Source organism: Dermacentor albipictus, chromosome 1 (assembly GCF_038994185.2).
Source record: "Dermacentor albipictus isolate Rhodes 1998 colony chromosome 1, USDA_Dalb.pri_finalv2, whole genome shotgun sequence".
Classification (NCBI taxonomy): Eukaryota; Metazoa; Arthropoda; class Arachnida; order Ixodida; family Ixodidae; genus Dermacentor; species Dermacentor albipictus.
In genome coordinates, this window is record NC_091821.1 from 251,324,467 (window position 1) to 251,349,211 (window position 24,745).

The 24,745-nt window shown below is 44.2% G+C and overlaps 1 protein-coding gene across 2 annotated transcripts in view; it reads left to right on the top strand.

The window, feature by feature from the left end:
* The window catches only part of LOC135900934 (mediator of RNA polymerase II transcription subunit 28-like), a 33,306-nt gene extending 12,411 nt beyond the window's left edge, over positions 1-20,895 (top strand). For both annotated transcript variants that reach the window (XM_065430550.2, XM_065430542.2), the window contains exons 3-5: positions 752-818; positions 7,777-7,889; positions 19,751-20,895. In XM_065430550.2, the coding sequence (XP_065286622.1) occupies positions 752-818; positions 7,777-7,889; positions 19,751-20,038 (468 nt within the window). In that variant the 3' untranslated portion in view covers positions 20,039-20,895. The remainder of the gene's footprint in view (positions 1-751; positions 819-7,776; positions 7,890-19,750) is intronic.
* The last annotated feature ends 3,850 nt before the right edge of the window (positions 20,896-24,745 follow it).

A 24,745-nucleotide genomic window follows, 5' to 3' on the forward strand; every position in this document is an offset into this window, starting at 1 on the left:
TAAACTATAACTTAAACACATTGTGCTGATGCATAGTTTGACAAATTATAGAAAAAGGCAAAGAATGTATTGCATTCAGAATTGTGGCTGTTTGAGCTTGTTGGCTCGACATGAGGATAAATCACAGTGCAGAAAAACAGACGGACAGAAAAAAAGTGAGGAGATGACGGACGAGCGCTAAGTACTACTAAATGTTTATTTTCAGCAATCCATGTTTATTCTGAATATTATGTTCCTCATTTGTTTAACATCCTCCCCACTTCAGTACTGCAGCAGAAAAGTTTATTTTGAAGGAAACCTTAGAAATGTTATTATCTGAATTTCTGTGTACATATGGGCCTTCTTTATGAACTGTGTCTGTTACTAGAATATCGTGCGTATATATATATATATATATTCATTTTCCCTCTGTTGTAGCTCGTGATATAATTCCCAGACATTTATGTTGATCCAGCAGTTTAAGTGATTGGTGTATTACAAATGCTTTTTAATTTTCTAGTATCGTAGCTTGATGTAACTGAAGCTGCAAAGTTTCATAATGTTGTTCTTTGTTGTCCATTTTGAGTGCAGATATGGTGCTAGCCTGTAATGTGTTCTCGGGTAGCTTTTTCTCAACTGCCAGGTTCTTGCTATACAAGTTTTTGCAAGGCTTTGGCAGACAAGACAAATATATGTGTGCACAAATTTGTTATAATAAGATTATGATTGTTATTATTGAAGAAGCTGAGTTTTCAACACGCGTTTCTTTTAGGCATGTCTGGCTGCAGTCACAAATCCAGATTACTTCTACGTTCGTGACTCTGAAGAAGTAAAGACAGGTATGCCAATTCATCCATATTCTTAATTCATTGTGCTGGATGGTGGTGCTTGTAAATTGCACGTTGCATTCTTAAGACATCTCTAGAGGTTATATTTGCTGTCTAATAGGTGTTAGTGATAACAACATAAAAGCTGCTGGTTATAATTCAGGCAGCACAGTTCTATACATTTGGTGTGCTGCTGTATAAGAGTCTACAAAAAAAAAAGCTATCCCTTGTTATTAACTTATAATTTTTTTGCATGTCTGGCAGTGACGCGATTGCTGCACTAAATTCGCCAAACTTGGCCAAAAGTTTAAACCTACTGCATGCTGCTGCACTTAGGCAGACTTCAAAGATTTTGCTGTTGGCCTGTGCCAAGAGGGTGTTTTTGGCATCTTTTGGAAAATAAATTGCAAGTGCTGAAACTTCATTGTTCAGTCTCTTAAAACTGTACCGCCATTTTGTGTGGCCCTGAGAGTAAACAGGTGTGTGCTCTGGAGCGAAAGAAGGCACTAATGTGTCAGTGCAGACATAGGAGTGGCATCTTGACCTTTGTGGTTCTGTCCACTGCCTTTGACTGCCAGTAACTTTAAGTGACTACAGACAACGAATAGAACTATCGATAACACTCGAGAAATTTCCGAACATATAGATGTGTCCTGCAGCGAGCAATAACACGTTTGTTAGCCGGTGAAAAGTGGTCACCGCTAGAAGTGCTGAAGAAAGTACAATGTTGCATTAAAGGAGCATGACATTTTTTACTTAACAGTTGTTGTATAAAATGAATGTCATAAAATGAAGGTCCTGGACATTCATTTAAATACTACTGGCAAACTTTATAGTATCCATAATTTCCTATGAAAGCTTTTCTGTGAAGCAGCTTAGGTTTTGTTTCCCAGGAAGTGCACGTGTCGTGATGTCATCACGCAGAAGGTGATAACATGGGAGCAGGACGGTGCAACATTTTGGCACTTGCTCGGGCTCCCTCAGAATCAGAATCAATTTTATTCAAGACAGAAATGGGGATAATTACATGGTTACTAAATACAGAAAAAGATCCCATAGCTAGAAACTGAAATGGGACCTCCTGTGAATGATGACTGTGATTAATAAAACAACAATGGCAACATGTAATATTTATGATAATAAAGGTTTTAGGAAACAAGGCATAAATGAACAGAAAAGCAGCAGATGAATGTATTAAGCAATAACAAGGCTTTGTATTAGTAAGCAAAAGGTGAAACTACAAAAATAGCTTAAGAAAAAAAAAAGAAGTAAAAAAATGCGAGAAACATATAGAGAAACAAAGTGAAAGTTAAAAATACAAGACATAGTACACTCGAATGGGAAAGTCGGAGGAAGCTAAAAGAAAATGCTGAAGTTCTGTACGAAACCTGTGAGCTTTGAACAATTTTAAAGGGAATGGTAATGTGTTCCACAGAGACAAAACTGAATAGTGTAATGACTGCTTGCCATAGTTGGTGCAAACGATGGGTAACATGAAGTTCATATTTCCTGCAAATCTAGTATTTTTTACATTAGTAAGGGATGTCTTTGGTATGATGGTTACTGGAATGTCATTGTTTAATGCCCTAAAAGTAAATATGACCAGGTTATATTTGTCTGCTTGTCTGCTCACTTGTCTGCTTTGCTGCTACTCGCAACACAGCCCAATGTAGCAGCATAACAGACGACCAAAAGAGCCAGAGTGAATGCCAAGACGTCAAGATGTCCTGCTCACTCATGACTTTCTGTGTGCTGATGCTGTGACGTGCATTTTGTGGGAAATGAAAGCTAGGGCGGTTCATAGAAAAGCTTTCATAAGAAATTGATAATGGTCCCAAGGCTTGCCAGTAGAATATTTTTCTAGGTTTTCGAGGTCCAGAACCTTCATTTAATGCAACCCGCTGTGGTAGCTCAGAGGCTATGGCATTTCACTGCTAAACTCGACATTGTGCATTCGATCCCGGCTGCAGCAGCTGCATTTTGATGCAGGCAAAATGCGAAAACGCTTGTGTGCTTAGGTTTAGATGCACATTGGAAGAACCCCCAGGTGGTGAAAATTAATCTGGAGTCCACCACTACGGTGGGTCCCATAATATTGAAATTTTAGGCTGCACTACCACAGAATTCAGATCTGTATTTTCATTTTATGAAAAAAAAAAGTGGGAACCTGAAAATGCCATGTCACCATTTGTTCAAAATGATGCTGATGTGTAGCAGGATTGCTTTTAAATATTTATACAAAAGGCCAGTCCTAAGAATTTCATCTGGCAGTGGCTCAGCACCTTTGGAATTCTACCATGGAGTGTAAAATTGTGATACCTAATCTCAACGACTGCAGTCACTCTCTGATGGGCATGGATTGTGAAAAGGACCTGTGTACTTAGATGTCTTGCATACTGAACGTTAAAGAACTCCAGATGGCAAAAATTGGATTCGGAGCAATATGGCTCATCATGGTATCCCTCATAGCTCACTATATGCTTGGGACATAAAAGAACCAACAATTATTTGATCCTGAATTTTTTTGACTTCATCTGTTGGTCAAACAGCCAACGGACAGACAGAAAATGTCTTAGAAAAACGGAATGAGGTTTCAGGTCTTGGGACTGAAGAGGATAAATCATACAAAAAGTGTTTTGTTATATGAAAATGTCACATCACGACTAGTTTAGAAGGAGTGATCAAGGAGATAAATGATGAGCCTAATAAACACAGAATAGTTCTTTCTATTGGCTTGAGCAAAAAATGGTAGACACAGGAGCTTGCGAGGGAAATGATACAACAGATAAGTTAAAACATCCCCCATGGTGATGTTTGAGCCTCAGTCAGTGTTATTCCCCTGTCCATCTCCTCTCGGCACTCTGCAAGGCAACACACTGCATTCACCGTGGCGGCGTAAGGCTTGTTTGTCAATTTGACTTGTCTGCTGCAAGTGTACAGATTGCATGAACTGCCTTGCCTGCTGCTAAAAAAGCCCTCGTGAGCTCAAAGCTTGTGTAGCTTTCTCACAGGAATTACGGCTTGCTTGCTTGTGGTGTTGGCTGCCGCCTACAATGGTGTACTGAAGAAGCCCATTCATTGTCATGTGGTTGGTCTAGGGTAATTGATATCGTACAACACGTGTGGATGTGCCCATGTGCATATCCTGATTCACATCAAAGAACATGGCAATACAGTCGAATCCACTTATAACAACATTCAAATGCCAAACAAACTATTGTCGTAAGAGATGATTGTTATAACCGAGTTCATGAAAAAAACAACAGAGGGGACAGCCATTAAAACGTCTTAATTAGACAGCAAGAAGTACAGTTGAGCCTACTTATAGGCTAGCATTACCAGTTTAACGATACTCGAATGTAACACTGAGCCAGCCACAGCACCGTGAACTTTTGTGTGTATTCCGTGTTAAACCAACTGCTTACTGCAGTGTTCCCACGCTGCATTATTGGCTATAACGATTAAAACTGGCTACCGAGTGTCTGCACCAAAAAGAAAAAGGCAAAATCCTTGTAAAGAATAAAAAAGGGCGAGCTGCCACACCCGTTCGTGTAGCGCTCATGCATCACGGCACCCCTTCGCCTCATCATCAGCCTCGCGCCTCTCTCCCATCTTCCTTCCACCCCTTGACAGTCTACACAATTTCCTCTAGGTGGGGTTGGTTGACAGTGCTTACGTTGGAGGGGTGGCGGCTTGCATTTTTTATGCATTGCATTATGAGTGTCAAAGTGGAAAAAGTGTGTTCCTGAAGTGTGGGAAGCCAGTCACATGGTAGAGGTAGAGAGGTGATGGGAGAGCTTAGAGGAGTGCACGTGTGTATGTGCACACACACATTGCACACATGCACGCAATAATTGTATTCCTTCTGCCGGCATTTTCAGCATCCACCTATAGGTGACTACTTCAACCGCAGTAGTTATAAGCACACACACACATTGCAATACGACAAAAGAAGTCTGTGGCCATCTTAACGTTGTAAAAAATGTGGTAACATTGTACTAGAGAGTGACAGCATCAGGCGATATGGTTTCAGCCCGTCTTAACATAAAACATCGTTCCGCATCACTCATGGAATTTTGCAAAGGCACTCAGGTAAAACCTGGAAAACTCTGGGAATTTGGAAATATCAACATGGTAGACACCCTGATGTGTGTGTGTGTGCGGTATACATGCATCTGCATGGTCATAGGTTAGCAGCTATAGATATGCATTTTCCTTGTCGATAGCAAAACAGATGGTGCACTGACACATTTATGTTTCAATATTGATATTCTAAGGGCTTTGATTAGCATATCGAGTCGGACATTCTCAAATATGAATAAAAAGGAGATGCATACAGAAGCAAATATTTTCGAATATGAGCTATTTCTATCAACTGATAGCAAGCTCAGTGGTATGAGGCCCGAACTTTGTCACAATTGAGATTCTCTCTCAACAGCTTGTAAGTCAATCACAACTGTCCTGACATACTCTCAGCCCACGCATGATGCCTCAGTGTTTTGTTTCACTGCTTTAAAGAGTTCATTTTGGTTTGGATGAGACACCTGCATCTCAGCATCAGCCAACACTTTGTTTTTTGAGCTCAAGCTCCTTCAAAATGGCAGCAGCACGCTTCCTTTCCTGTTCATTTCTCAGTGCGTAGGTCCTTTCTGTTCTTGTCCTTCTTCTGCCACTCGTTTGCCCCACGGACCATTTGAAGCATTTTCTTGGTCAGTTGCACAGCCCACATCCGATTTTTTGAACTCCCTATGGGCCACGAAAACGTCCAAAAAATCGGCCAATTGGAAAAAAAATGCATTTCATTTACTGCCCTGAAGGGCTCAAACCGCCACAGGCACATTCGAAAATGTCTGAAGGCCTGTTGGTACACGTATTAGGGATATCGGTGTTCGTACTATGACAGGAAGTACCGGGTGCACGCGTGGATAATTAAGGAATACATACTGTATCCCATGGCATAGCCCCTTCCCACGCTTGTTATGCTTCACTGCAATACTTTTGCGTATGCTTTACCAAGTAACATTTCTGTACAGAGGCAAAGCTGACTTTTGGGAACTGACATTATGCAACGCTACATGCTTTCCAAGCTTCTAAGCCAATCGCGAGGATCACAAAGGCGGAGTCCGTACCATTGGCAAGAAGCTTCGTAGCAAATGTCGAAGCTGCTAGGCCTAGTGTTGCCGCAGTGGTGGCCACGGCTGCCAGTGGATCTGCGTGCGAGAGCGCCGATTCGAGGCGGCGAGGTAATCAAAATGGCAGCGGTGGTGGCTTTGATTAATGCTGTTTTGGACCTGCAGTCACGGAAAAACGTCCAGAAAATTGGACGGCGAAGAGTTCTTGCATCCTAAATTTCAGACGTTCTGATACATTGACTCTGTGGGGTACGTGGTGGTGCCACGAAGCATTCCAAATTATCGGGAATCCGGAAAGTCAGCCATTGACTACACTCGCAACTCCTCCAGCCGACAACAGGGCATCGAAGACGATTTATTACGATTCCTGTCTGTTACTCGAGCCAGCATTACCGCGGCTTTCGACCCTTTCAATAAAATCACCGCTAATTTTCCCTGATAGAGGCACAAATTCCCTGAGTTTTCCATGAGTTTTTCCAGACTACTCAAAATCCCTGAGAATTCCCGGTTGGTAGACACCCTGCACATACACAGTGGCCAGGTTTAATTGATTGTTATAGACAATGTGGTTTGGAAATATTATAAAAAGCAGTTGTAGTAAGTCTGGCGATGCGGCGAAGACGTGCTGTGCTGCATGCACGGCATACGGGTGAGTGGGGCATTCTTTTTTAATGTAAAGCTGCAAACTTCAGGCACTTCAAGTGCCTCTTTGAGTGACATTTGTCCGTCCGTTTCTGGTCTGGTCTGGTCTCAGCGGGGCTGGCTGTGCCTATCAGCTTGAGCTCGAGCTCAGTCATCCAACTATTCCCTCTGATTCTCGCACTCATAGTGCACCAAGTCAAATGGCATGTGTAAGAGAGGACCCAGGTATATCGGCTGCGCAACACAGGATGGCGGTTGCCTCCGCACAAACAGCAATTCAAAAGCAAGTTTACCAACCTGTGCACAACACCCAGCTCCTGATCCTCGCAAAGAAGCTCTTGGAAGACCACAGCTTCATCGAGAAGTGCAGCATCAACTCTGACATTGCGTTCTTCAGAGGTTTAGTTGAGTGGATTGACGATGTCATACTACTGGTGTACTACTTGGCTCAGAGGAAGGGGAATGTATTCACAATGATCGAGCCCACGTTCTTGAGTGCCTGCTTGAAGTCATCGAGAGAGTCAAAGGGCCAGTTGAGGTGCACCGCCGCAGGGTTGATGCTATAGCCAGCTACCTGCAAAATGCTTCACATAACTTCAATTACTACAGTATGTGGGATGTGCATAATTTTCTATTTGGCATACCGGCACAAACCACACCATCACAATATAGAAGGGTGATTTATTAATTAGGCTATGTTTTGGGGGATTTTGCATCCTTTTTCCTTTCGGCGTAGACACCTAGTAGCTAGATTTGTTATGACCAGTGGTGCAGCATGGAAACATTGTAGTAAATTGTTTATTTTACCATAGAGCACTCACAAAAGTTCACAGGGCTTTGGCAACTCATTGTTATATCCAGTATATTGTTAAAACTGATATTGTAATTAAGCGAGTTCTACATTGCAGTGTGTGCTTCTAAATATGGAAATATGCATGCTTGTTAACTGTTCCAAAATTTATGTCACTTCCAAGTGAGCTTTTAGCTATTTCAACAGGTGGTTTAAGGTGCCTCAGACCAATCACGTCAATGGTAAACTTAGCTGCTCTTAGATTTGCATAAATTCTAAATGGGTATTCCCTTCCTAACCTTTCCAAAACTGGCAAAAATTTTTTTACAGCATAATGCTTAAGCTTAATTCTTATGATCCAATCAAGTAAAACTGTTGTTGTCCTTTCTTGGTTCATTGGTTTTAGGAGTTGAGCAGACTATACAGCGGTTCCTGGATGTAGCTAAACAGATGGAGAGTTTCTTCCTTCAGAAAAGGCTGGTACTGTCCGCTCAGAAGTCTGAACAAATGGTCATGGAGGTAAGTCCTTTTCCAGTAAATGACTTGCATTTTGTGGCTATGTGCCTGAAGTATTTTCCTGTGTTTAGTTATTACTTTCACTATCACAGGTATCAAGTGTGCATGATGCATGCAGTGTTGTGCTTTGTGTAAATTGGAAGAGTAGTGTGTAGTTATCAAAAAAAGGATTGGCACGAGAAAGGTCAATGTTTAGTAACCCTTCTGTACAGCAGTGCAAACATAAATGCCACAATGAGGTTAAAATTTTATTTTGGATGCTCACATAGGCGCCACTACTTCCAATTTTGGCGCCTACAATGTGCCAAACATAAGCCAAACGCGGTTGTCCTCGGTGAGCTGCAGTGCACTCAGCCAGCGGACTTGTCATGTCACCCCACAGCAGCCCTGGTATCTACGCTACGTAGCAGACCTCAGCTACCTGCAATTGTAGTGCATATGCGCAGCGTTGAATTTGTGCACAAGGCTTGAGTATGCGCTCATATGCTCGTCTGGCCATGCTACGTGGTGCGGACAGGCTTTGTCCTGCACCAGCTTGACTGACCGGTACTAGCCGCATTAAACTTGTGCATATGGAAGCGCCATCAGTAGCTCAATATGAAGTAACTCTGCCAAGGCTGCTCCAAGCCAGGAGTGTGAGCACGCGCTGCCAAGTATGCATGTGGTCTGACCTTAAGCTTCGCATGGTTATAGGCTAGTTGAGTGTTCAAAATTAGTTAAAATTAGTGAGGCCTGATGGCTACGACACCAATAAGCAGGGTGGCCAAAGTTTAATTCCTACGTGGGCGCCAGCAGCTGAGTGTGAGCTGACGATAGTCTGCTCCTTCCGGAAGTGCATAATTATTATCAAAATTCGAAAGCAGATATTTGCTTACTTCAGCCTGTTATTATATAAACTATATAACTCAATAAATATACACAGTAATAAATAAACACAGTAACAGTAGGAAGAAGTACACTGATTCAAACACCCTTCTTGATTAATGTCAGCTATTGGCCAATAGCAGCCACGTATGTGAATCTGATATATTACGGAATAAAGTGTTTCGAAAAGAGTGAGGAGCAGGCTTCTCTTGAAAAGAGAGCATTGTAGAGAAAGGTGACTTCATACTCTCGCTTGCGAGCTCCACACACCGCGCGTGACTGCAAAACTTGGCTGAGGTGTTCACAGCAGCATATGCTATCTGTGGACTGTGTTTTTTCACCAAGCCTGAGAGGTGGCTCAGGCAGGGGCGGCACCAGGATCTTTCGACTGGGGCGGCACCCACAACAACTGAGTTCCTTTGGGGAGGTGGGGAACTTATGTGTTGTGTTTTGACTATTTCTAACTGTGCTGAAAGGCCTCCTAAACACATAAGTGTGAATAAGCTATTCAAGCATCGCAGTAAGGTATAAATTAAAATTTATATAATACATGGTAAGCACATACATTAAATGAAGGAAAAAAAAAAAAACAGGCACCTAGCAGCAACAAAATAACATCAGTTGAATAGATCGCAATATAGCTTCAAAAGAGTATATTTCACAACAGGAGAGAGACTTAACACCTCTAAACAATGTGCATATGAATTCCAACTTTGGTGAAGATGCACTAGATTACAGAAAAAAAAAAAGTTCATACACTATTGTGGTGCCGGCTGGTGATTCTAAACGCTGGAAATGGGAAAAAGAATAACAAAAAGTACGTGGGAAAAGAATAACAAAACCAAATAGAAGAGAGGAGAGAACTGCAAAAATAGAGCACACAATAGGCATTTCAGTCAGTGTCACATTCAGTCATACAGTACAGCAGGTTTCACAAATGCAAATAACAGCTATCCGACTGTACACTGTTCACTACACAAGCTAGGCCACCAATGTGGCCTCGGACAGCATCCTATATGGAGTCTCTTTCAAAGCAATGACGGGGACAGAAGAAGAAAAGATGACATGAGAAGGCAACGAAACGCTACTACTAAGGCATGGCAGCGGTTACTGGGAAACAAAATAAATTTAAATTCAAGGTACGGTACGATACGTCCCTGCTATTTATGACAAATAAACACCATGCAAATATGTCAAGCGGACAACTTATGTAGAGCGTGCAGAAAAAGAGCTGCATTATTTAAAGCACACCGCAGGTTCTAGGAGACACCACGGAAACGTCGGCACATCAAAGCAACACTTTGGTGCCCACCGCGGTAGCTTTGCGGCTATGTCTCATCTCGAAATCGCGGATTTGATCCCGACCTTGGTAGCCGCATTTCGACGGGGGCGGAATAAAAGATGCCATAATTCAATTAATGTCAATGAGGCAATGTGCCATGCGAGGCATTGACAATATTCAACCCTCAGACATTATAAAAATATGGTGCATAACAATGCCTCAAGCAAACACTTCTCCCTGTGTGTTCTGTGTACTATGCAGACAAACAGCCCCGCAGGGGTGTCTGCGTAAGCAGGCGTTTGGTGTGTTGCGACACCACGTACCCGAGCACATGAGGGTTGGCCCCTCCCGCGTGTAGCCGTGCGCGGCTTAGCCGTTTCTGGGGAAAGGGGGATCCTGGGGGTTGGGCCGATGCTGGGTGTTTGGCCCTTTAAGGCCCCCTGGCGGAGGCAACACACCTCTTCGGCCTCGGCTTCACATAGACGGCACCTCCAGGCTGACCCACCTGGGGAAATCGGTAGTCGCCTTTTCCTGTCCTCCTCTCCATCTTTGTCTTTCTCTCTCACCTTTTCCTCTTTCCTGTCTTCTCTTCACTTGTGCATTATGCCCAGCCTCGGGTATAGGTATTTGGTTATAGTGGGGATGTACCGCTGGCGTGCGCAGAACGGAATACTTTTCGTCCTGTGTCATCCCCTTGTTGGGCTCCATGGTGGGGGGCGGCCATCCCTGCCGAATATATTACTATTACTCATGGAATCAACTTTCCCTCCACTCCCTGATCCGCTCCTTCAAGAGGGGGCGCACCGAAGATTCCTTCAACTTTTTCATGAGTCAGAAAGAAACATTCCCAAAATTCCATGTTATTCACAGTCAACATGAAAGCAAGACAGTCCGAACAATATCTCCTTTTGTTGTGGCAAAATCATTGGCAAACTCCATCGGCCCAGGCTACAAAGTAACTAAAATGGGAAGCGGCGATCTCCTTCTTGAACTTCGTGACAAGACACAGTAAATTGTCAAAACTAATTGCTTTTGGGGACATTCCAGTTTCAGTAGGCCCACACAGATCTTTGAACACTGTCCGCGGTGTCGTCTGAAGATAACCTGCTCGATCTTAGTGAAAGTGAGCTACTTGAGGGATGGCAAGATCAAAATGTAGTAAAGGTCCAGAGAATAACGATTAGGCGGGACGGCAAGGAAATCCTCACAAAACACGTAATCTTAACTTTTGGAACTAGCAATTTACCAGACTCAATAGAAACAGGATACTGCGAACTCCGTGTAAGACCATACATTCCTAACCCATGCCGATGCTTCAAGTGTCAGCGGTTCGGGCACGGTTCACAAAGCTGCCGAGGGCGCACTATTTGTGCAAAATGTGCATCAAACGAGCACTCATCTGACACTTGCACTTCCACCTCCCATTGTGCTAACTGTGACGGGGATCATCCAGCGTACTCCCGTTCTTGCCCATCCTAGAAAAAATAAAAACAAATAATCGAAATCAAAATCAAACTGAACCTTTCCTTCCAAGAGGCGCACAAGCGCTTCTCGATGAACCAATCTAGTCCGTCCTACACCGATGTAGCGCGCCGGGGGCAGCGCTACATCATTCGGCAGCCGCCCAAATCACACGGAGGGTGACGGCGGTCACGCCATCAGCCCCCCTGGCCGGAGCAGCCAGCGCTGTTTCAGCCCCCGCAAAGGAGGAACAGCAGGCCCTCGGGCCTGTTGGACCTAAGGCCACCACGCGTGCTGATAGGCCCACGACCCCCGCGAACGCGCCCGCTGTGCAGGCACAATCCACCACCTCAGACGAGGTGATGGACACAACAAAGACAACTTCGTCGTCTCAGACGTCCAAGCAACGGCGCAGCGGGAAGAAAGAAAAATTTCGAGCGCACCGGGAATAACGAAAAATTCCGTATCACGGGGCCTGGAAAGGCCTCATGAGCTAATCTAATCTATATCTCTTAGACACACAGCACAAAACATACATAATATGGACACACAGATATTACAGTGGAATATGAGGGGTTTACTCCACAACCTAGACGTCATTAAGGAACTTTTACATAGGTACACCCCAAAGGTGCTGTGTGTCCAAGAAACGCATCTTAAACCGTCACAAACAAACTTTCTCCGACTGTATGCCATTTTCCGAAAAGACCGCAACGAGGCCCTTGCCTCGTCGGGCAGTGTGGCAGTAATAGTAGATAAGAGTGTTGCTTGCCGGTAGTTACAGCTTAAAATGCCCCTAGAGGCAGTTGCAGTCAGAGCAGTACTTTTTAGTAAACTGCTGACAATTGCATCCTTATACATTCCTCCCAACTGTCAACTCTCCAAAGCTGAGTTTGAAAGCTTTATTGCGCAACTTCCGGAACCCTACATTGTCGTTGGAGACTTAAATGCCCATCATACCTTGTGGGGTGACTCTAGGTGTGATACCAGAGGGTGTCTGATTGAAAACTTCCTCTTCAGCACGGGTGCATGCTTGCTAAATAAGGAGCCAACTTTTTACAGCGTTGCGCACAAGACATTTTCATCTATAGAGTTATCCATTGTTTCAAGTACAGTCGTGCCGTACTTGGAGTGGAAAGTACATGAGGATCCATACGGGAGTGATCATTTCCCGATTGTTTTAAAATTAAGGAAACGGGACGAATGTTCTCCACATGTACCCCAGTGGAAAGTTGACTCAGTGAACTGGCAGCGATATGGAGAGCTGACATATATGACCTGGGAGGATATTCGTCCGCTTAGTATTGTCGATGCAGTGTCATGTTTAACCGCATTTATTCTCGACGTAGCGTCAATATGTGTCCCGCAAACAAATGCATCGCCTAATAAACGACGTGTTCCCTGGTGGAACGATGAATGTAAGGAAGCACGAAAGAAACAGAATAAGGCTTGGAATCAGCTCCGTGACTCTCCGACTATCGAAAACCTTATCAGCTTTAAGAAAATAAAATCAGAAGGCAGAAGAACGCGCCGCCATGCCAAAAGAGATAGCTGGAAAAAATATATTTCCGACATTAATTCTTATACTGACGAAAGAAAAGTTTGGAACAGGGTAAACAAATTAAAAGGCTGCGAAACTCATCCTCTACCATTAGTAAACACACAAGCAGACGCTCTTGAGGACCAAGCTAATTGTCTAGGAGCACATTTCGAGCACATTTCCAGTACATCTTATTATGCAGATACATTCCTAAAATACCAGCGACTAGCAGAACAGCTGCATTTGAGTTGGAAAAGCACATACAATGAAGCATACTATCGTCCATTTGGGATGGCTGAGTTCCAGGCCTCACTGAACTGTTGCAACAAGTCCGCTCCAGGAAGTGACAGAATAATGTATGAGATGATCAGACACTTACACCCTGAAACCCAAAAAACACTACTGTCACTCTTCAATTCCATGTTCTCTGCCGGCTACATTCCTTCTCTCTGGAAAGAAGCAATCGTAATCCCTATTCTCAAGGAGGCCAAGGACCCTTCCTCACCCAACAGTTATGGGCCTATAGCTCTGACTAGCTGTCTATGCAAATTGTTTGAGAAGATGATTAACTGTCACCTCATCCATTTTCTTGAAAGTAACAAGATACTCGATCCCTTTCAGTGCGGATTTAGGGAGGGTAGATCCACAACAGATCACCTTGTCGGCATTGAGACAAATATCCGTGATGCCTTTGTCCACAAACAGTTCTTTCTGTCAGTATTTTTAGATATGGAAAAGGCATACGACACTACCTGGCGCTTTGGAATCCTCCGTGACCTGTCTGAAATGGGAGTTCGAGGCAACTTGCTGAACGTGATTCATAGTTACCTCTCCAATCGGACGTTCCGTGTTAGAGTTGGTAACGTTATGTCTCGTCCATTTACGCAAGAGGCTGGTGTTCCACAAGGTGGTGTGCTAAGCTGCACTCTTTTTATTGTCAAAATGAACTCGATCCAGACTGCCATACCACATATGTTTTATTCTATATATATGTGGATGACATCCAGATAGGTTTCAAATCATGTAACATAAGTATCTGCGAGCGACAAGTACAGCTTTGCATAAATAAATTATCTAAGTGGGCGGACCAAAACGGTTTCAAGCTAAACCCACAAAAAAGTAAATGCGTCCTGTTTTCTAACAAGAGCTACATCTAAATGAAGAACGGCTATCTGTGAGCCATGAACACAAATTTCTAGGAATCCTTTTAGACAGTAAGCTGACTTTTGAACCACACCTGAAGTATCTGAAATCAAAGTGCCTCAAGTCTATGAACCTGGTGAAGCTCTTGTCACGTACATCTTGGGGAAGCGACAGGCGGTGCCTTTTAAAGCTGCACAAACGTCTAATATTAACAGGCCTTTACTACGGAGCAATAGTCTATAATTCTGCCGGACCTAGTGCTCTGAAAATGCTAGATCCTATTCACCACTTAGGTATCCGCCTTGCTACAGGCGCCTTTAGGACTAGCCCTGTGCAAAGCCTCTACGTTGAATCAAACGAATGGTCACTGCACTACCAAAGGACATATTTAACTTTCTCCTACGTGTTAAAGTTGGCTCAGATGTTAAACATCCTTGTCATTCTACTATATGCGACTTGTCCACTGCTAGGCTGTTTCGTAACCGCCCAGCCACTAGGCCTCCTCTGTCCCTCCGGTTGGAAGAACTCTCAGAAAAAACAGGGGTCCCTCTTTTACACAATGTCCTAATGGCTCCTACATGGCTTCCACCGCCTTGGGAGTGGCAGACTATCCAATGCAACATCTCGTTCTTAGAAATATAGAAACAAGCTCCGGAGGCACACATATATATTCGCATTTTCTGGAACTTAAGGAGAAGTACTCATGTGATGAATTTTACACAGATGCTTCGAAGTCTCCAGCTGGTGTTGCTTACGCAGCTTTGGGACCCTCACTTTCTCAACATCTGGACCACTAAACCCACACACCAATATCTTTACAGCGGAAGCATACGCCATTCTTAAGGCCATTCAACACATACGGCTCACAAATATTGCTAATGCTATTGTCTTCACAGACTCATTAAGTGTAGTGAGAGCCCTAATTAGCTTACGGAAGCATAAGAATTTGGTTTTTAATGAGCTGTATAGCTTGTTATGCTGCGCATATATGTGCAACCAAGCGATTATACTATGCTGGGTACCTGGCCATAAAGGTATAAAAGGCAACTTAGCTGCTGACGAAAACGCTACGTCAGTGAGTTTTAGCGACGCAGATGGAAATATCCCCATTCCTGCTACAGACCTAAAGCCCTTTCTGCGCCCTAAATTGAGGAATCATTGGTAAGCAGAGTGGGATACACAAACATTGAATAAGTTACATATTATAAAACCAAAATTGCGGAATTGGATAAGTGACAAAACTACACGGTACAAGGAAGTACTTTGCCCAATTAAGAATAGGACACACTTACAGCACTCACTCCTACCTCTTGACTGGCGGGGATCCTCCTACTTGTAGTAGGTGCGGCGACAGCCTGACAGTCCTGTATGTTCTTATCCAGTGCACTGCAATAGAAAAAGGGAGGAAAAAGTATTTCCCTTCTGCATATCGGGAAAATATACCTCTCCATCCTGCATTTTTTCTTAGTGACGAACCATTTTTTAAACTGCAAATAGTCTTAGATTTTTTTAGCCGAAACCGACACCCTGAAAATCATTTGGCCAGGCAATTTTTAGCACATGACTAACAGCCCTGCATTCAAGGGCTCTCTTGAAACTCTGGTGTCAGTGTTGTTTTAGTACATATAGTTTTAACGAAAGCCCATTGCCATAGCCCACATCACTGCCTAGTCACTGTCATTACTTTAGCAACTATATATTCTATGCCACTTACAGCTACAGGTTTTAGGCCCTTTTACAGCCATGTGACATCTACCATGAGAAATTCATTGTGCACGTCATCCATAATACATTGTCAACATTACAACCTGTCATGGCGCTCTTTAACCAAACCTGGTCCTTGCGCCATAAAACACCACACATCATCATGCAGACAAACAGCAGGGGTGCACGCAAGGTAACCTAACCTTAACGTCAAATCGGCACTCCCACGTTGGACTGGAGGTTGAAGAATTTGAAACATTTACCGTCAACATCACCGCTAAATTATCGTCAATCAAAGCAAACAGCACAGAAAGCTTCGTATACATCGACTCCCACAGTGCGTGTGATCTGCACGATTTTTCCTTCATTCCTACTACCGGATGTACTTGTCGATGGGCTTGGTGGATTCCAGGCCCAAACGCCACTTTGAGCCACAACACTCCCAAGTGCGTCGGCGCGGGCGCCTTCACTGAAAGCAATTGGGTTGGTGGAATGGATGGCTGACTAAGTGGTGGCGTCTTGCAAGGATTGGTGGCTTACCGGGTCTTTCAGAGAGTAGGCAGCGTTGCCCCGACGGTTTTCTGTGAGAAAAGCTGCGTCTTAGAAGGGTCATGACCTCTCAACTTGTTTGACCCGACTTGCGACTTTGTGGCCGAGGCTATTACATCTGCGAAACGAATTTGCCGGTTCACTCTAGCAGCCCATTTTTAAATCCATTTAGAACCGTTGGAACCATTTTTATCTCATTGCGGCAGTTCGCACTGTATTTCAAGTGCTTATTCTATCACAAGCGTGAGCTTATAGAATAAGCTTATGATCAGAAATTTTCTGTAATAAATTGTTATGCTTATTGTAAGCGGTGCAGCTTTCATACATCTGCCTCCAAATTATAAGACATCAAAATTGACATTTTGTTTCATACCGCCTACCTTGGATCAGCTTTTTGGCACTCGGGGAGGGGGGGGGGTGCCTCCCCCCTGGCACCACCCCAGGGCTAAAGTTCAGGGTTCAGGGCTTAAAAGCTGAAATTAAGGTTTTGTTAATGCTTCAATTTGCACCATAGAGCATCTTTTACTCTTTAGTAAGGTTTCTGCAAAGCACTGCAACCTTTTATGACAAGTGCTGTGTTTGCACTATTAGGAATGAATGAAATGTTCTTGGGTTCTGAATAGCAGCTTTATGCTCAGATATAATAATAATCAGTTGTAGTAATCAGATTTTCAATTTTTGTGAAAAAGGGGATGACACTGTATGTGTTCCAGCTTGTATTTATTCGAACATGATTGCTCTGGAAGGGAGTGTCTTATTTACACAAAGACATTGACGCTTTCTTTTGGCTTTCAAAACTTGTGTTTTGCCTTTGTTAGCAACTATTTTGGGCATGTTATGCACCTCTGCCAAACCGTGAGAGTACTGCTATCTGCTAGCCTGCACCTCGTGCAGTCTGTGACATAAGAAATGTAATAAAGGTTTGGTGTATGGGTCACTAATGGCCCACACAGTGCTGTGCTGGGCATATCCTGCGCTCTCATGGTGTGCCATGGGTTGCACAGTACCATAGGCTAGTGTTGCTACCCAGCAAGAGGATCCACGTGCCGCTTTGGGTATTTGATAATAGTGTGACAAGAAGCGGGCAAAATCTTAAAAAAAAAAAAGGCCAACACAGCCACATCTGGTTACTCTTATCCTGAGTATGCAACCGGGGGACGATCACTTTCGGTAGAGGGTACTAGATTGGGAGAGTTGGTCCAACGAGTGCTCCGCACTGAGGCATTTTTTATTGAAAATCGAGATGGTACCACCGTCGCCTTGTTCTGAACGCCACAGCCACGTGCTCCGGCCGACAGCGTTGGAGCATGCCGAACAGAGAAGCATGGCCGCGCTTGAACGCAGCGTTGCAGTTGCGTTCAAGCATGACCGCAATCAGATGGATCGAGTTTGTAGTTTGCTTTCCTATTTAAACCTTATGTGCGTGTTTTCACTGTCTCGTGAAGGAACGAAATTCAGAGCTCATATGCGAAGAAACGGGGTTCATGTACAGGATTGGTTCAGATGAGGTACAGGAATAAATGAATTGCGTGACCTAATTAGGTGTTAAATAAAAATTGGTAAACCATCGTTTTCTGCCTTTCTCAAGGTGATATATCTAATGCTAACAAAACTTCCCCAATGCTTTAATAATGGCAGCAAAATTTTGTTTAGGGAGAATGTAGGCCACATTATTCGTTACATGCAGCACTTGTTTTTTTTTGTAGGTTAATTGTGTTTTAAAAATGTTTACAGAATAGCCTTTTTTTCCCTATTTTTATGCGTCATACGCCTGAGACATGGTTGGTTTTCTAGGTCCCTTGGGTGAATAAAGCAAAACACATATTTGCTTAAATTAAGAAGCATGTTATCCGCTGTCTATGTCTTCGAGCTCGTGCAGGTTTCCATTGTCACATGCCTCCAATGTGTATGACAGTTCAACTGAGAGTGGGGACATTCTCTTTGATGACCGGCCTTCATCTGTTGCATGTGAGGCCATTCTGTTTTGCATGGGCTGCTCATAGAGATATTCTCGAAGATACGGCAAAAGATTGTGGGTACCGCATCAGACCAAAGCGCAGGCTTTCCACGCTGTGTACAGCGCTGGAAGAGGGGGGGGGGGGGGCTAAGGGGGCTAAGGGGGCTAAGGGGGCTGCAGCCCAGGGCCTCACCTCGGACTGTAGGAGAAGGGGGCCCATTTATTTTAACTTGTTTTGTATAAAACTTTCCATCACCGGTTCGGTTCCCCCCTGAGGTAGGTTGTTTCTTCATCCACTTCAATTTCCAATAATTTATCGTTTTCTTATTTCATTTATTAAGCACAGGTAATTTCCCCTATGTTGTCCTTGGTGTCAGTGTTTGTCGGCTTCTTATGATATGACTAATAAAAATTGGGCCCCTCGGTTAACCTGCTTTCTTCTCGTTTATTACATAACGGGGGTCTCGAATCCGGCAACATTGATGCCTTCAGGTAGCATGTGTGGGTTTATTGACCAGTTGCCTTCACCCAAAAAGATCACGTTCTCGTGACGCCTGCGGCAAAAAGGACGTTCCACATCCGCCGCTAAGGTCTGTGAGTGGTGGCGCTGGCTAACACTCCCAGGGTTCTCCTAGGGCACATAAATACCCAAGAAAGTGGATGGGGAGACGGCGCTGCTGTAGCTCATTTGGTGGAGCATCACACGCGAAATGCGAAGGTTGTGGGTTCGGTTCTCACCTGCGGCAGGTTCTTTTTTCATCCACTTTAATTTCCAATAATTTATCGTTTCCTTATTTCATTTATTAAGCACAAGTAATTTCCCCTATGTTGTCCTTGGTGTCAATGTTTGTTGGCTTCTTATGATATGATTGCCCCAAGTGACTCATGACAGATTGAACATATTAGAAAAAGACACAAAAAGAAAAATGATAAGGCTGTATTAGTAAATTACCCTTCTGTAATTACAGTTAAGCCACTCTTATTGTGAGACACTCTTATTGTGAGAAGAGGCTTGGCAAGCCAGAAAAGACACAAAAACAACATGCGGGTGGCAACAGCACCTTGTAATTCCCGCATCTGTTTGCAGTGGCATCATGGATTTGATGTTGTCGTATCAGGTTCCTTACTGTGTGCAGGCAAGTAATATATTTGGCTGAGGTGTTCACGACAGCATTATTTACTGATGGAAAGTTTTATGTATCTGTTAGTACAAAAAGTGTTGCAAGGTCCGTTTTGTTTCCTTTATTGAAGGCGTGTGTATTTTTACTGTGTTTGCTTTCTGGTAGTAATGATAGAAGGGGCTTTGTTCCTCAGCACGATAGCATTGATAGTGACTCGAAGCATGAATGACTCTGCTTCTGCAGGATAACACAGAGCTGAAGAATGAGCTGGCCCGCAAAGAACAGTTGCTACAGAAGTACAATGAGAAGATTCACTACTGGCAAAGCCTTCTTAATGACACAGCAAATGCAACTGGGCAGCAGCCGCAGCCACAACCACAAGCACCTCCAGGAGGTGGCACACAGCAAGGCATGCCTACACAGAGCCAGCAGTCTATGCCAATGGGTGGTGCAGCACAAGGCCTGCCAGGTCCACTGGCCTACTTGGAGCGGACCACATCCAACATTGGCATGCCAGATCCCAGGCGATGAAGACTAGAGGCACACCAAAGTGACTGCTTACACATGATCTTTAAAAACCATAAGAAAGTGCTATGTGTGAGATGCGCAGCTAGCTGTGGTATGCAGTGTACAGAAGGGCCTCAGTAGGCTTAAAACAGACCGATTTGTTGTGATAAATATGCAAGTGCCCCCATCTCCAAAAGACTTTACCTGTGGCATAAAATTATGGCCCCGTATGTCGTGCACCTGCTACTGCTGCCTTTTCGTGCATACACAGACCAGGGGCTGCCTACTGCTGCCTTTTCGACACTTAACACAGACCAGGGGCTCTATAACGTAAAACTATTCCAATATGTTTTTATTCCAATCTCCTGACGTTAAATTTGTGTAACCGCCGACGCAAGCAGCGGGCGGTCACCCGCAGGGTTGTCTGAACAAACCAATCAGACGCTCTCCTCGTTCATAGGAGGTAACTTTTTTGTTTGCTTGAAAAACGAATAACATTGCCTACACTGAGCGGGTTGTCTTATCTAATTGGCTGACAATAGGCAAGGAGCACGCTCTAGTGGAGAGGGATTCGATAGGGCTGAGCCGCTGCAATGAAAATCGATAACCGGACAAAGAGGGTGGTCCTGGCGTCTGCAATTGGTCCACTTTCCCTTACTTAGCTTGTGGTGGCTGGTCAAAAATTTCGGCGGCATGCAACGGAAGCTTAAGAATGCCGCTAAAATAGATCCTCAGCAAAGAAGAGTTGGCAGAACGAGGTCGTAAACATGCCGAAAGTGCTCGAAAACGTTACACGGCCACGAAAAAAGCTTTATTTATATGCAAATAAACCCATGCTCTCCGGCAGGTGCGAGTAGCCAGTGCCTGAGCAATTGGCAGCAGCCATTTTTTATTCCTTTCGGAATGGGGCAACCTGCGGCTAATCAGAAGAAAACTGTTTTGTTCGGCACATTAAAGGGACCCTGCAACGATTTTGACGATTTGCTTCAAACATACTGAGTCGTTAGAGTAGGTCATTCTGATCATTAATTGACACATCTAAGTGCTCCGCGTAAAACGTGTAATTTATTATAAGGTTTTAAAAATGCGCATCGCTGCCGATCGCAGCACACTGCTCGGCAGAATTTTAAGCCACCCTACCCATATGACAGAAATCACCCATAGGACGCCAATGGGGCAAGCTATCCGATTGTTTGACCGGGGCGTGTGATCGATAATTTTTCCAACTTTATGGTAAACAAATGAGTTTCGTAATAATTGTAATGTTAGTTCATTTGTTTTTATAAAATGAAAGTAACATAAAGAGAATGCATAAGAACGATTTTTCAGTACACTTAAGCACTTCTGGCACACAGTAAGTGTCGTCTGCTTGTGTTACAACGTGCTCCGTCTTTGACGAGAGCTCCGCCATCAGTGTTGGTCTGTCTTTTCGCGAGCGCTATGATTCGACTTTGTTGCATTATGGACTGCAAATGTAGCGACTGGCAATATGTCAAGCTGCGACATCGTGTCCCTTTACAAGCCAGTAGACGAGCGGACTGCCGCTATCCGATCGGCGCCAGGATTTGCGCGATTGCGGCCGTCATTTTACACCGGAAGATAACTAACGCAATAGCGTTTCGCGAGTCCGGTATTAGGGTAAACACAAGCGCAAGGGGACAGGGCCTGGCTGTGTCCCCTTGCATGTCGTTTCAGGGGATGAACAGAAGCGCAAATGTAAATGGTCTGCACGGTGCAGCCACCTGGTGCCATAGAGCCCAACCAAACGCGGTAGCACTAACAAAATGTACCCTTCTTTGCTGCTGGTGTAAATTTTTCGCAGGAGTGTAATTGTTAGCACGTTGTTTTTGTAAATGTTTAAAATGTTTTACACTTGGTTAGAGCAATATTAGCTCTTTCTTTGACTGGTTAAGCTCTGTGCCAACGGGTGGCTGGACCATGCACTCTAAGAACAGTTTACACCCTTTGGCGTGCCCCTTCTGCCACACAACAATAATCGTCATCTGCTTTGATGCGTTTCCTTTCTTAAACGCTGCGAGCCCGGTACTTTCCAGTAACGAACGGCACGCGCGTTATCAGCATGATAGCATTGCCGACAGGAAATGCTATCATTATTGTTTTATTGTTTCCTTCCTCCATGGGAACGGCGCTACCGAGTGCCGCCATCTTGGTCTCGTTGGAAAGCGCATTTCTCAGTCTTCAAATTTGCCGCTTCAGCTATCTCCTCCATACAGAAACAAGCGCACAAAAAGCAAATGATTGAAGGTCGTGCCGGAGTCGGTGATTGGCCGCGCCCGCCACGTGACTCCAGCGCGGTTCGCCATTGGTCCGGCGCTCGCGTCGTCTGCTCGGCTCATTGCACCTCGCGAGTCTGGACGTGTCCACCCGCCGTAATGTCGACGTGTCAAAACGGGCGCTCGGCACCCAGACCCGCGTCTAGGCATTTCGCACATCGGCACCTCGGACCCGCAACTAAGCATATTGCGCGTTCACTCTATTATCATACTGTCACGATAGCTCGTAACAATATCTATCATACCACTCCTTCATGAAGAGAACGTCATAAAGAGCACCACTAGGCCCTTTGGGTTGGCACAGACACCTGGCTGCAAAAGTGATTGAGGCATCATACAAAAGTACAATTCTGGAAAGCACCTAGCAGCTGCATATCTATCACTGGCTCTCTGATCCCAAGTTCCACAGCCATTGTCAAGTAAAGATGACTTAGAAGGCGGCTAACACTCGGAGCCTTCGTTCACTAACATGCTCAATACTACCAAAAGAAGAAAAAAATGCCTCACTGATTATACTGGAGATCGCTATCAATCGAGCAGCCTGCGGGTACAGGTTGCCTGAATATACACTGGAACTATATTCATGCCCACAGAGAGTTCTGCACATCTCTTGGTTTGAAACCTAGGCACCATGCTCTTTGTAGAGTAACAGCAGCAAAGAATGCCCTATAAAAAGAATGGGGTGGGGGATGCACACCACACCAGAGGCCGCATGTACAAGAAGCACCACTTCGCAAAATACCCCAAAGACTACAAATTTGGTGCCTTTTAGAGAAGTGAAGAGAAGGTGAAACTTTGAGAGCCGTTTTCTCAAAACTGTCAGTTTCTAGAGCTGATTTCTTTGTTACCGTTTAACATATATTGACTCTGTTTTTTTTTGTGTGTGTGTGTCACGTTTTTTGGGCCACGCTGCAGGTCGGGACATTCTCGCTTTATCTTGACCCTTTGTAAGTTTACAATATAGCTATTCGTCTTCCCCGAAATTGTGCTTGATGCAAAGGTAACATAAAAATTCTGTTGCGAAAAAAAAAAAAGCAAGAATGTCACGACCTTCAGCACGCATTTAGTTATGCATTCAATACTTAACAAGCCTTCTATCTTGTTTCTTTAATTTCCCCAGGCTCCCCAGAAAGTTAGAGGAAGAAAAATAGTGCTCAATAAAAGTGAATAAAATGTTCTTAAGATATCACCCTGAAACTTTCATGGAAGCATCAGGGAGACATTCTAAACATTTGTGCCAATTTTCATAAATATCCATGGATAAGGAATCTGATTTTCAAAGCCACGTCCCCCCTTAACGCATACACGTCACTTTGATGCAATCAATTTTTGCGTTTTTTTTTTTTTCCCCGGACAGGCAGGTGAAGTGGGTGCAGCCCGAAAATTGACCAATAGCCGAGGGCTAATGACGAAAAGGTGTCGACTCAGAAACTTTTTCTTTTGTTCGGTCAAATCATGCATAAGCAGTGTGCACACGTCATATCAGATGGGAAGCTATCGCGGTTTTCGTGACGTCGCGTGACAGGTGAAGTGGAGGGGGGGGGTATAAAAAGTTTTTGACCAATCGCGGAGGGCCAATTCCAGAATTAGACTAGAAAAGTTTGGAATAGTTTTACATTATAGCGCCCCGGTGCTGGTCCAACTGAGCCATTCGCCCCATTTTGCTACAATATGACTTGCCGGCACTACCCAAGTGTCATTAATGCTAACTGCACAAAAGTGCAGTATTTTCGCGTTTTCACGGCAATGCGATGTTTTCAGCAGGGTTATGCAACTACTACACTATACAAATCGATTTGTGAACATCAAGTACACTCAACTGATTTTCCGGAGGCATTCGCGGTACCGCCACCGTATCCCATAGAGTCAATGTATAACAACGTCTGAAATTTGGGACGCAAGAAAACCTTCGCCGTCTGATTCTCCAGACTTTTTTTTACTAGATTGCAGGTGCTAAACTGCATTAATCGAAGCCTCGAACCGGCGCTCTCGCACGCAGATCCGCTGGCAGCCGTAGACACCACCGCGGCAACACTATGCCTAGATACTTCGACGTTAGCTTCCAAGATTGCTGTGCGGCGCCTTGTTTTTCATAATTCGTCGGTGTTAGTAATGGCGCTGTTTCCGCCTTTGTCATTCTCGCCAATGGCTTCGAAGCTCAGAAAGTGTGGTGCATTGCATGCCAGTTACCGAAAGCCAGCTTTGCTTCGCTACAGCAATGTTACGCGTTGAAGAGTACCAAAAGTGGGAAGGGGGCAATTGTCACGGGAAACTTTGTTTCTCCTAATAAGACGCGCATGCACCCGCCATCTCCTATCACAGCAAGAGCACCGATACGCCTAATAAGTGTACTGGCAGGCCTTTAGGTGCATATGTTTGTTCTCGTTTGCCTACAAAGTTTTATTTGTTTCCAAAATTAGGTTCCTTGCCTACCCAA